The 14,109-nt window shown below is 45.0% G+C and overlaps 1 protein-coding gene across 2 annotated transcripts in view; it reads right to left on the minus strand.

Annotated features, from left to right (window-relative positions):
- Positions 1-14,109, minus strand: part of STK10 (serine/threonine kinase 10) — a 152,773-nt gene that overhangs the window by 6,639 nt on the left and 132,025 nt on the right. Inside the window, exon 20 of one of the 2 annotated variants that reach the window (XR_011249595.1) lies at positions 4,572-4,725. Coding sequence is in view for 1 of the 2 variants with exons in the window: in XM_069556024.1 (XP_069412125.1) it covers positions 4,722-4,725 (4 nt within the window). In the remaining variant the exon portion in view is untranslated. Of the gene's footprint in view, positions 1-3,117; positions 4,726-14,109 lie in introns of those variants that run through there. The other variant, XM_069556024.1, reaches the window with a different exon arrangement.

A 14,109-nucleotide genomic window follows, 5' to 3' on the forward strand; every position in this document is an offset into this window, starting at 1 on the left:
ACACTGTTTCTACTGTTTCCCCATCTATTTCCCATGAAGTAATGGGACCGGATGCCATGATCTTCGTTTTCTGAATGTTGAGCTTTAAGCCAACTTTTTCGCTCTCCTCTTTCACTTTCATCAAGAGGCTTTTTAGCTCCTCTTCACTTTCTGCCATGAGGGTGGTGTCATCTGCATATCTGAGGTTACTGACATTTCTCCCGGCAATCTTGATTCCAGCTTGTGTTTCTTCCAGCCCAGCGTTTCTCATGATGTACTCTGCATATTATAAGGCAAATGCTGATCTGCTTGATGTTGTCATGTTAGTCCCTTAACAACTTCTTAAAAGTTGTCTTCACTTCCTCATTCTTTCTTCCCCCTGCTCTTATTAGGTGAGTTCTTCTGCCCTATCTTCAGGTTCACTGCTCCTTTCTTCTGCTTCATCTAGTCTGTTGTTGATCTCCTCTAGTATGGTTTTCAGTTTAGTTATTGTATTGTTCAGCTCTGCAACTTCCATTTGATATCTTCTTATATTTTCTACCTCTTTGGTGAAATTCTTACTTTGTTCATCCATCCTTCTCCTGAGATCAGTGAGAATCTTTGTGACCATTACTTTGAACTCTTTATCAGGGAAATCACTTGTCTCCACTTCCTTAAGATCTTTTTTTAAAAATGTTGTAATCTTATTCTTTTGCTTGGAATATAATATATTCCTCTGAATCTTCATTTTTATTTACTCTCTGTGTTTTTTCCCCTATGCATTAGATAAAACAGCTACCTCTGCCAGTCTTGAAGGAGTGGCCTTATGGAGAGATGAAATTTATTGTTCAACTTTTTGGTCAAGTTCTTGGCTATCTCCCCAAACCTTTGTGGTTGTCTAAGCAACCTACATTATTTTTAGTGGCTTCCTGTAGTTGAGGGACCTGCCAAGACCTATAACTGTCTCAGATGGTAGGATCTCAGCACTTGATTCAAGCTGATTGGAAGTCAGGCCTCAGGCAGAAGCTTTTAAAGTATGCAAATATATGCCATCCTTTGGGGCTGTGATTATAAACCCCACTTGCCACCAGAGCCAGCTGATCTAGATACGTCCCTGGGCAAAAGCTATAAAAGTTAGGGTGCCAGACAAGTGTACAAGCTCCTGAGAGATACTGGTGACCTAAAGTGAGGGAGAGGGAGAACATAAAGATACTGCCAGGTCTTCTCTGGTGGCTCAGTGATAAAGAATTCACCTGACAATGCAGGAGACATGGGTTTGATTCCTGATCCGGGAAGATCCCACACGCCACAGAGCAGCTAAGCCTGTGCACCATAACTATTGAGCCTGTGCTCTAGAGCCCGGGAACTGCAGCTGCTGAGCCTACGTGCCACAGCTGTTCCTGCACACGCTAGAGCCCGTGTTCAGCAACAAGAGAAGCCACTGCGATGAGAAGCCCTTGCCCTGCAGCTAGAGTGTATCCCTTGCTCGCCACAGCTAGAGAAAAGCCTGTGCGGCAGTGAAGACCCAGCATAGCCATAAATAAATACATAAAACAATAAAATAAAATGATTCTCCAGGCAAGGATACTGGAGTGGGTTGCCATGCCCTTCTCCAGGGGATCTTCCCAAACCAGGGATCGAACCCGGGTCCCCCACATTGCAGGCAGATTCTTTACCATCTGAGCCACTGGGGAAACACATAACAAGAGAAACCACTGCAGTGAAAAGGCCACACACCACAACTTGGGAGTGTCCCCCACCTGCTGCAACTATAGAAAGCCTGCATACAGCAACAAAGACGCAACACAGCCCCCAAATAAATAATTTTTAAAATACTGTCCACCAGCCTTCACCCCAAGAGAGCACCTCAGCAGGCTCGTAGATGTGTGCCAAACCAGAAGCTGTCCCTCAGGCCAAAGCTTCAGAATGTTCATAGACTGAAGCTGGAGGACTGTTTCATTCTGCTGTCTGCACTGTGCCCTGGAAATGGTAGCTGCTCAAGAACTGTGTCTGATTGTTACTGTCCCATGGGACCCAGAAGCACAAGCCCCACTCCGCTGGCCACCACAGCCAGATGATCTGGGCAGCATCAGAAGAACCGGGCACCCAGTATAGAATCAGGGTCACCAGATGCATGTGCAAGCACTGCTCTGGGAAATGCTGGCCCTCTGGAGCATGGCGGAGGGGGAGCAGGGAGATAGTGCCCACCCTTGATGGTCTGGAGGAAACTGCAGCCAGCCCTTAGGTGGGTGTTCAATAAGACACTGGTCTCTCAGACAGGCTGTGAAGATAAGCTAATAGATCTCTTTCACAGAAGGACCAAGTGCCTCAGTCTGTTGCCTCTCTTCTATGCCCTGGGGTATAGCTGGTTAAGAACTCATTAATCTGCTACAGTCCTGTGGGATCCAAGAGCATAAATCCCACTGGCCATCAGAGCCAGGCAACCTAGAGGTAATGCCTGGGTGGCAGCAGCAAAAATCATGGCACCAAATGAGGATATGAGCTGCTTTCTGGGAGTTACAGGCAGGCTAGAGCAAGGCAGGGGGAGATTGCAGGCATGGCACCCACCAGCATCTCTCTTTGGAGAATGTCTCGGGAAACCCCTCCATGTGTGTTAAATTAGATGCCTTTCTCTCCAGCCAGTGCTTTAAGATAAGCCTCTTTCATAGTGTCTGGGTACTTTTCAATCAGCTGCCTCTATTGCTAGGCCCTGGGGTGGGGTGTCTGTGAATGTGAGCCCTTCGGGAACAGTTTCTCAGTTTGCTAAAGACTTGTGAGTCTCATGAAGGCAAGCCCAGTTGGCTTTCAAAGCCAGATTTCTGAAGGGCTCTTCTGTCAGGTGCAGGTCTTAAATGGCGGGGGTGTTAGATGAGGGCTTCAAACCCTTCATCCTCAGGGAAACACTTGGCATTTTGAGATACCTCCCAATTGTGGATTGCTAAGCCAAGGGTGAGGTTTATGGTAAGATTGTATCTCAGTCCCCTATCTGCTTTACTGTGGGTTTTTTCTTGTTCACTTGCTGTGTAGCTATTGCTCAGCTAGTTTTGGCTTTTTCCAGAGGAAACTGTTCTTTGTGTAGCTGTAGAATTGGATTATCTGTGGGAAAACATGAGTTCCAGACCCTCCGGCATTGCTGTCTTTGTAATATTTATTCCATTATTTCTGGCTGTATCAAGTCTTAGTTGTGGCACACGGGTCTTCATCGCAGCATGTGGGATCTTTCGTTGCTGTATGCGAGCTCAGTAGTTGCAGTGCACAGGCTTCGTTGTCCCGTGGCCTGTGGGATCTTAGTTCCCCAGCCAGGGATCCAACCTGCATCCCCTGCATTGGAAAGCAGACTCTCAACTGCTGGACCACCAGCGAAGTCCCCTACATCGCCATCTTGAACCAAAATCCAGTCAGATCTGTTTTGGAGCTTCACTTCAACCCACCCTGTCTTCTGGCCTCCACTGTGTCTTCTGGCCTCCACTGTGTCTTCTGGCCTCCATCTTTTCTGATGAGAAGTTAGTACTCATTCAAGTTGTTGTTCTCCTGTATGTAATTTGTCACTTTTTCTCTGGCTGCTTTCAAGAATTTTTTTTTATCTTTGTTCTCAGTAATTTGGCTATGATATGCTTGGGGATGGTTTTCTTCATATTTACTTTGCTTAAGATCTGCTGGCCTTGAATCTTTAAATTTATATCCTTCCCCACATTTAGGGCAATATCAATCATTTCTGCAAATATTTTTCTGCTCCCTCTCTCTCACCTCCATCTAGATGTTGTCCTACTGGTCCCTGAGTCTCTGTTCATTTTTTTCCCTCATCTTTTTTCTCTCTGTCTTATTGGGTCATTTCTTTTACTGAGTCTTTCCTTTATCACCTCCACTGTGCTATTAACTCTATCCAGTGAATTTTTTACCTCAAATATTATAGTTTTTCAGTTCTAGAATTTCTTTTTTAAAAATACACATATAGTTATGTATAAAAATATACATATGTATATGTAGCTTCTTACTTTCTGCTATGTTCTCCTGACTTTTCAGTCATTGCAAATCTGTTTTACTTTATACCATTAAGTATTATTATAATAAACACTTTAAAAATCTCTGCTTGCAAATTTCAACATCTGGTCATTTTAAAATTGATCTCAATGGACTGTCTTTTCTCCAGAGAGTGGGTCACATTTCCCTGTTTCTTTGTATGTTAAGTAATTTATGGAAGTATCCTGGATGTTTTGAAGGTCATATTGTGGAGACTAGATTCTGTTATATTCTTCTGAAGGGTGGTAGTGGTGGTTTTAAGCAGCCAGTTAATTTGGTTGAATTCAAACTGTAAATTCTGTCTCCTAGACATCAGCTTACATCTCAGTTCAGTTTTTTTATTCGTAGCTGGGCTGCTATTGGTTGGCCCTGTGCATGCATGGTTCAGGGGTCAGCTAGAGTTTGGGCAAAGCTTACAGACACAATCTGGGGCTTCCCCTCTCTCACACACTCCTTTTTGGGATACCCCGCCTCACTTTGCAGCCCGAAGTTTGTTCCCTGGTTTTTAAGGCCAAAAGACAGAATTTTATTTCAGAGTTTGAGCTGGCTTCACCCTACCATCAGCCTGAAAGTCAGAAAAATTGGAAACTCACTTCATGCTGTTCGCTTCTTTCAAATTTCAGCTCCCCTCCAATATATACCAGCTTTTATTTACTCTCCGGAGAAGGCAATGGCACCCCACTCCAGTACTCTCAGTGTCTTCTATTTTTCACATTGGTCCATTGTTTCCATGATGACAGTTGTTACCTGTGGAAACATCAGATTTACTTATCATTCAGGTGTATCAGCATACCCAGATGTTTTCCTCCTCCATCAGCTGGTGTAGAGATCCCCCTCTCCCTGTGAAGCCCTAGGTATCAACTGAAGGAGCAGCATTAATGGGGCACAACCTCATAGCCAAATCACTCAACAAATGTACTGGAGCAATATTCTCAAGTATAGCACGTGCCTTCTCTGACTATGGAAGAGGACTGGCAAGCACAGTGCTTGTTTCTTAGTGTTAGGAGTCGCAATGATAAGGTGTAATAAATAGCAATTCGTGTACCCTAAAGGGGATGTCCTGGCATAACGTGCCCTGGATCATTAGGTACTAAAGAATTGTACTGGCATAGTAAGATTCTTCTCTCCGAGCCTCTTGGAGCACATGGTCTTACTGGGACATCTAGAGTAATCAGCCTTTCTTGCTCATAGGGTACAGTTAACACTATGCATCCATGTAATGCACCAGTGTGGTGATATATGGAAGGTCCAGAAAGTCAAGGTTGATTTGGACTGTGTTTTGACAGAACAGAGTTCCCAGGAGAGCCCTGAGATAAGACTGTCAGTGTCTACTGTTGTCCATCCTAGGCAGATGCTTAATTCTTTCTGACCTTTCTTCCTGACCAGTGTTGGAATGTTAGGTCAGTAATGACATGCTATGTAAGAGAGGCCATGTTGCTTCCTTCCAGTATAGGTACCATGTCTAGCATAGCAGGTACAGTGTGGCTACCACTTAATTAAGTTTGCAGTAGTCCACTGTCATCTGCCAAATCTGTCTGGTTTTTGAAGGGACTAGGGAGTGCCTGTTTAGTCATGTCTGATTCTTTGCAACCACATGGGCTGTAACCCACCAGGCTCCTCTGTCCATGCAATTTCCCAGGCAAGGATCCTGGAATGGGAAAGGTTAGTTTTCATTCCAATCCCAAAGAAGAGCAATGCCAAAGAATGCTCAAACTACCATACGATTATACTTATTTCACATGCTAGCAAGGTTATGCTCAAAATCCTTCAAGCTAGGCTCCAGCAGTATATGAACCCAGAACTTCCAGATGTACAAGCTGGGTTTAGAAAAGGCAGAGGAACCAGAGATCAAATTGCCAATATTCATTGGCTCCTAGAGAAAGCAAGGGAATTCCAGAAAAACATCTATTTCTGCTTTATTGACTATGCTAAAGCCTTTGACTGTGTGTATCACAACAAACTGTAGAAAGTTCTTTAAGAGATGTGAATACCAGACCACCTTACCTGTCTAGTGAATGCAGGTCAAGAAGCAACAGTTAAAACTGGACATGGAACAACTGACTGATTCCAAATTGGGAAAGGAGTACGACAAGGCGGTATATTGTCACACTGCTTATTTAACTTCTATGCAGAGTACGTCATGCGAAATGCCAGGCTGGATGACTCACAAGCTGGAAACAAGATTGCTGGGAGAAATATCAACAACCTCAGATATGCAAGATGATACCACTCCAGTGGCAGAAAGTGAAGAGCCTCTTGATGAAAGTGAAAGAAGAGAGTGAAACCTAGCTTAAAACTCAACATTCAGAAAACTAAGATCACGGCATCCTGTCCCAAGACTTCGTGGCAAATAGAAGGGGGACAAGTAGAAGCAGTGACAGATTTTATTTTCTTGGGCTCCAAAATCACTGCAGATGATGACTGCAGCCATGAAATTAAAAGACATTTGTTCCTTGGAAGGAAAGCTATGGCAAACCTAGACAGCCTATTAAAAAGCAGAGACATCACTTTGCCAATGTATTGCCAAAGCTATGGTTTTTCCAGCAGTCATGTATGGATGTGAGAGTTGGACCATAAAGAAAACTGAGTGCTGAAGCATTGATGCTTTTGAACTGTGGTGTTGGAGAAGACTCTTGAGAGTCCCTTGGACAGCATGGAGATCAAACCAGTCCATCCTAAAGGAAATCAACCCTGAATATTCATTGGAAGGACTGATGCTGAAGCTGAAACTCCAATACTTTGGCCACCTGATGTGAAGAGCTGGCTCATTGGAAAAGACCCTGATGCTAGGAGGGGACGACAGAGGATGCGATGGTTGAATGGCATCACTGAATCAATGGACAGGAATTTGAGCAAACTCCAAGAGATAGTGGAAGATAAAGGAGGCTGGCATGCTAAGTCCATGGAGTTGCAAAGAATTGGACATGACTGAGCAACTGAACAACAGTTACCACCCTTGCACCCTTTAAGTTTTTTAGGTTAGCACAGCATTCCACCCAAGAAGCAATATTATTTGCTTGTTTTCTTAATTTTTAGTGAGTGTAGTTGATTTACACTGTTGTGTTAGGTATACAGCATAGTAATTCAGGTACATGTATATATAAATCTGCTCTTTTTAGCTTCTTTTCCCCAATAGGCCATTACAGAGTGTTGAGTAGAGTTCCCTGTGCTGTACCATGGGTCCTTATTAGCCATCTGTTTTTGTATAGTGGTGTAAAGGCTTCCCCTCTGAACACAGACTGTGTCGCATCTTTTAACCAATAGCAGGAATCTACTAACTTGGACAAAAGTTTTTTATGCCATAAGAGAATGCTTAAACATTCTTCTAAACAAAGGCAAATCACTGACTTGTGAGTTTGTCAGCTCTGATCGTAAACCCAAGTTTCGAGCATGTTGAGTTAGAGATGTTGAATGGACATTAGGACCTGTGAGCAATAGTAACGCTGGCTATCGTGGATTCTCTGCTGAGGCTGTATTGTTTGTGATTTATTATCTTAGCTGGGCTTCCCTGGTGGCTCAAACGGTAAAGAACCTGCCTGCAATGTGGGAGACCTGGGTTTGATCCCTGGATTTGGAAGATCCCCTGGAGGAGGGCATGGCAACCCACTCCAGTATTCTTGCCTGGAGAATCCCCATGGACGGAGGGCTCTGGTGGGCTACAGTCCATGGGGTCACAAAGAGTCAGACACGACATGGTGACCAAGCACAAGCACATCTTGGCCAGATTTGAGGCAGTGGGGAGGGAGATAGCAGTTCAGGGGCTTTTGTTTGGCCTTTTCTACTACAATAGTCATTATTACACAGGTCAAGGAACTAATATGAGGGTTCTTCCACGTGCTGAGCATATACAACCTGATTATACATTTAGATATCAAGGAAATGATTACCAGGTATGCCAGTGAAGACTCTGTGCCCACTGTAAGAAAGTCCAGAGCCAGGACTACATATATTACCTGACTTCCAGAATCCCTGCTCTCGTGATGAGTCTTTGATGTGCTTTAGTTTGGAAACTTTGCATTCCTTCCTCATCACTGTCACGGTGGTTCCATCATAGTTCCTCATGTAATGTGGGATCAGCTTCTCCAAGTATCTAGCCACTATCTTACTATTAGGATCAGTTCCAAGGCCTCTTGTCAGGATATTACTTATCGAGTCCTGGAAGAGTATCTCCATGTCAACAAGCACTCCGTTAACCACAGTAATATTCCAATACCCCTGACCCTGGTTCAGCAACCTCAGGGTGCATTTGCAAGCAAGCACTCCTGGCTTTTGCTGCTCTGTATTAGCCTGGTCCTGTCGCTCCTTTGGTGAATAATTCTTCTCCATCCTTAACTGGCCAGAACTTCCCTGTGTGGGTCGTGCCGAGACATAATCCTAGTTATTGGCCTAGCGTCCAGGAAGGGGTACGGGGAAGGTTTGAGTAAGGCAGGTATTGTTTTGCAGAAGGACATCTTACTCAGTTAAGGTCTTTGTGTAGTCTCTGCAAGGAGTGGGGCGTTGTTGTCTTCTTGCAAGGGGAAGGGGTTCAGTCTTGCATGCCCAAAATGTTCAAATGGGTCTTATGCTTAAATATTCTCAAGAGCATCTTTCTGGATGTTTCTATCCCACGTCTCAGGGCCCCACTCCTTCCCTATCAGGGGCCTGACACTGGTGTAGGAGACTTATTGAGGCCGTGAACTTAGCCGTTGCTGAAGTTCTCCTGTGCTTGCAATAGTCTTGTGCCTGGCCTTTAGCACAATGAACATTACAGCTACAGTAGATGGCAGTCTTTTTTAAAAGCTCCTGGAGAGACTTTTTGACTTTTACATCTCGCCTAATTGGTGACTGTCTGCTCTGAGCTTGTCATTTTCGCTCTTCCATTCATCAATAGCATCCAGCAATAATGAACTAATTCCATAGTCTTTTAAGTTATCACTTGCTCTGTATTGCACAAGACCATGCAACCCCTTTCAGCTGTTTCTGATTCCAGTTTACCACAGGTACATATTTTAGTAATGGTAATGTTAGGGTATGCCAGCTGCTAATCACACTGTACTTAGCATTAGTGATAGCATCTGTATTGTCACCTAACCAGCAAGTGATCAGATTCCAAAATCTGGACTTTAGAGTCTGGTTCCTATGACCACTACCAATTCCAAATGTCTTAGGGTTTTTCAGAAGTAAATGAAATGGGACTTTGCCTGTAAGTAATCTATTTAGGAAATGCTCCCAGGAAAAACTGGAAATGAGTAGGAGAAGCAGGATACAGGAGGGGAAAAGCAAAGCAAAAGTGTGACTTCAAACGAAGCCCCATGGAGGGTAGCTTCAGCCTGGGGCCACAGGAGAGCTTTGGAATATAAACTGTGCCTAAGAGTTTGTCCAGACTTGTTGCCAGGCAGCTGGCTTTCCTACTGCCACACCAGTCACTGGCTAAGGCCCATCCCTGGGTGGGACGATGTTAATTCCTGAGCACTTCTGACTCTGCTGAGGGCACAGCAGCTCCAGTAGCCCTTGAATAGGCCTCTGAAAAGTCTCAGCTATGGCCTGGTAGAAGGCAAAGGCACAGAAGCTGGGGAAGGAGCAAAGAGGGGCCTTTAAGGGCATCTGAGTGGAGCGCCGAGAGTAGCCACTGTGGGTGTCTTACCTCTCTTTCCCTCCTTAACTCCCTCTTCTCTCCTCCAACCCTGGAGTGAGTGGGGAAGAAGAGAACAGAGTGGCAGAAATGAGGAGGCAGCAGATAAACTGGAATAGGCTAGGTTATACTATAGTGACAAACAACCCTCAAATCTCAGCTGCTTATCACTGTCAGTAATCTATTTAGCAGCTTATGTCCATGGCCTGTGTGGATTGACAGAAGGCTGTCCTCCACATGGTCACTGGGGCTTGCCATCTTGTTCTGCAGTATCTTAAACACACAGCTTCCTGGGTGGATTTTTTTTTTCTTTTAACTGAAGCATAGTTGATGTATATTATAATTTAGTTACAAGTGTATAATATAGTGACTCACAGTTTTTAAAGGTTATACTCCATTTATAGTTATTATAAAATATTTGTTATATTCTCCATGTTGTATGAGCCTCCCAGGTGTGCTAGTGGTAAAGAACCCATCTGCCAACGCAGGAAACCTAAGAGATGCATGTTCAGTCCCTGGGTAAGATCCCCTAGGGGAGGGCATGGCAACCCACCCCAGTATTCTTGCCTGGAGAATCCATAGACAGAGGAGCTAGTGGGCTACGGTCCATGGGGTCACAGAGTTGGACATAACTGAAGCCACTGAGCGCACGCACACCGTGTTGTACAGTATATCCTCATAGCTTATTTTATACCTAATAGTCTGTGCCTTGGAGAAGGCAATGGCTCCCCACTCCAGTACTCTTGCCTGGAAAATCCCATGGATGCAGGAGCCTGGTGGGCTGCAGTCCATGGGGTCACTAAGAGTCGGACACGACTGAGCGACTTCACTTTCACTCTTCACTTTCATGCATTGGAGAAGGAAATGGCAGCCCACTCCAGTGTTCTTGCCTGGAGAATCCCAGGGACGGGGGAGCCTGGTGGGCTGCCGTCTGTGAGGTCGCACAGAGTCGGACACGACTGAAGTGACTCAGCAGTAGTAGTAGTAGTAATAGCAGCAGTAGTTTGTACCTCTTAATCCCCTAACCCAGTATTGCCCTCTGCCATTCCTTCTCCCCACTGGTAACTCCTAGTTTGTTTTCTGTGCCTGTGAGTCTGCCTCTCTTTTGTTATATTCTCTAGTTTGTTGTATTTTTTTAATTCCATGTGCAGAGTTTGTTTTCCTCTGTCTGGCTGACTTCACTTTAGCATTGTGCCCTCCAGGTCCCTCCATGTTACTGCAGATGACAGAATTTCCTTCTTTTCCATTGTGTGTGTATGTGCATATATATATATATAATCACACATATTTATATGATTATATTTGCTTACTGTATATAGTTATACACACATTCTCCTTGCCCATTTTCTTTAGCCACTCTGACAGGTGTGAGGAGATATTTCATTGTGGTTTTGATTTGCATTTCCATGAGCATTAGTAGTGTTAAGCATCTTTTCATGTGCCTGTTGGTCATCTACATTTCCTCTTTGGAAAAAGGTCTACTCAGTTCTTCTGCCCATTCTTCAATCAGGTTGGGGCTTTGTGACACTTTATTAGCTATTTACATATGCTGGTTGATAACCGCTATTGGTCATCTCACTTGAAAATATGTGAAATAGAATCAAATGATGCAGTTGGTGAGTGTCATCCCAGTCATGCCTGCCTTTTTCACTACATGCTTCTTAGTTTAGTTCAAGCTTGATTTGGCTGAAAAAATTTCAATTAAATGTGAAAGTAAAACTTAGTAACTAGATTTGCTCAAAAAATTTTAGGACTTCCCTCATAGCTTAGTCGGTAAAGAATCTGCCTGCAATGCAGGAGACTCGGGTTTGATTCCTGGGTTGGGAAGATCCCTAGAAAAGGAAATGGCAGCCCACTCCAGTATTATTGCCTGGAGAATCCCATGGACAGAGGAGCCTGGCGGGCTACAGTCCATGAGGTCGCAAGAGTCATACATGACTTAGCGACTAAACCACCAACCAATAATTTTAGAAAATCATTGATATTTCCCAGAGATTTTTATCACCAAGGTAGGGGGAAATGGTTTTACATAGCACAGAAGATAAACGTTTATGTGAAAGAATTAAGGTTCCTAACATAAAACTGAAAAAGCCAAAATGCCAAACTTTATAATAGTGGTTAAGTGGATTATGTATTGATACATTCACAGGTGGGTAGGTTATTTAGCCATCTAAAGCTATATTTACAGAGACCTTTCAGTTGTTAAAATGCTCCTGATATAAGAGGAAAAGTCAGGATATAAAACTGTATGTGAGAATTTGCATCCCTTACCTAGGTTACCATAAAGACCCTACCTATCATCCTCTGCTCCAGTGTGTTAGGTTGCAGCAGTCACCTAGCTCCAGCATGAAGCTGCTATCACACATGACCTTCAGGACGAAATCTTTGTTTCTTTTTTATAGTTTACATATATCTTTTGGGGCTTCCCAAGTAGCTCAGTGGTAAAGAGTCTGCTTGCCAATGCAGGAGACTGCAAGAGACGGGAGTTTGATGCCTGGGTCAGGAAGAACCCCTGGAGAAAAAAAAAAATGGCAACCCACCCCGTATTCTTGCCTGGAAAATTCCATGGATCGTGGAGCCTGGTGAGCTACAGCCCATGGGGTTGCAAAAAGTCAGACATGACTGAATGAGCCCTTTGGTCATACCTGTCTCTCCTACTTCATTTCTCTCAGCTACCCACTTCATACTATCAAATTTATATCCCCAGCCCAGACATTTCCTCTGAACTCCAGACCCCAAGGACTGCAGCCTACCAGGCTCCTCTGTCCATGGAGTTTCACAGGCAAGAATACTAGAGTAGCTTGCCATTTCCTCCTCCAGGGGACCTTCCTAACCCAAGAATTGAACCTATATCTCCTGCATTGGCAGGTGGATTCCTTACTTCTGAGCTACCTGAGAAGCCCCCTCAGAAAATACTAGCTCCTAATTTATTTAGCAAGTCTCTTCTGAGGAGCAGCACAGGGCATTCTGACATTTACAAAAAGGAGTGTGTAATAATAATGGACCCGATTCCACAGGCAAGAGGAGACGTAAATCACCTTACCTTTGGCTGTCCGTCAACTATTGTCATGGTGCAGTCACGGTTGGAGAGGCCAGCTGGCCGAGTCAGAACAGAACAGGCGGCGCCAGTGTCTACAAGAAAGTCAGTGCTCCTAACTGCCACATTCAGGGTGACCTGAGGCTCCATTTGAGAAAGGAGGATGAATCCAGTAGCATCTGGAGCCAGGGAGGCTCTTGGGCCTCATCAGTCAGTATGCAGATGTTTGCGAGGAAGGCTCAGTCGACGTCTTGTCATTCTGTCTAGCCTCCTCAGCCCTCCAGGGTCCCCTTGAGGTGGTGGGTGAGTCAGAGCAGCCGAAAGCTGTTTTTTATTAACCTCTTATCGGTGGTGGCTCAGTTGGTAGAGTCCGCCTGCAATGCAGGAAACCTGGATTCGATCCCTGGCTTGGGAAGATCCCCTGGAGGAGGGCATGGCAACCCACTTTAGTATTCTTGCCTGGAGAATCCCATGGACAGAGGAGCCTGGTGGGCCACAGTCGTGGGATTGCCAAGAGTTGGACACAACCGAGCAACTAAGCACATATCCTTATTGGCCTCTCCCATTTAAGTCTTGGTGGTTACAAACCTTGAAGGCCCCCTCTGCCAAGGCTGACAATGGGGTTTGAGCCCAGCCTCCAGCTTTTGTAATTCTCTCCTGACATCATGAGTAACCTGGGTTATAAAATGCAGGGCCAGTAGTGTCCTTCCTTCTGCAGGCTCAGGATCTGGATTGGGATACTTCCTGACTGCCTCTGTCACCTGGCTTAGGAAGCCCGCCTGAAACAAGAGGTGGCCACTTGTCACCCATGGGGAAGCTGCATTTGGTGGTCCTGGAGGCACTCAGGTCCCCTCCCAGAAAGGGGACTACCGCCCCACACTGGGCACCATGCATCTGTCACCAACCCTGGTTCTTGGCCTTCCTTCATCAATAGAAACTAATAAGAGGCCCAGCAGACGCAGGCAAGGCTTTACTGGTGGAGGAACGAGAACAGTAGGTTCCCTTGCTCACTCCCTGGGCGGAGGGGCTGGTTTGTGATCTGTGGTGAGGGTAGGAGTGTGTCCGGAGATCAGGTCAGAGGAGTGGCTTGGGTGGTTTGCGTACTCCTTAGGCGCTGCTGTGCGCAGGGGGCATGCTCATTGCCCTGCTTGTGCTCCCATCTCTTCAGAAGTGAGAACTGGGGGTTTGGTTTGGTTTTGTTTACCTTTTTGAATCTTGTTGTCCATGATTTGCCCCAACCACTCACGCATAGTTATTTTTCATTCCTTATAGTTTCTCTGTATTTTGTTGCTGGAGGAGATGTTTGTCCATGTACAAGCACTGCAGCAAAGGCTTCCAGGTCCCAGCCTGTCTCCTGTTTAGTTCTATCAGCTGCATTTTTATCTGAAGACATACTTGTTCATCAGACCTAGTGAATACCCGTGGTAGCAGAGTGAATGTACATCCAGTCTATAGCCTACAACCCTACTGCACCCTTTATAAA

The sequence above is a fragment of the Ovis canadensis genome, chromosome 16 (genome assembly GCF_042477335.2).
Source record: "Ovis canadensis isolate MfBH-ARS-UI-01 breed Bighorn chromosome 16, ARS-UI_OviCan_v2, whole genome shotgun sequence".
NCBI lineage: Eukaryota > Metazoa > Chordata > Mammalia > Artiodactyla > Bovidae > Ovis > Ovis canadensis.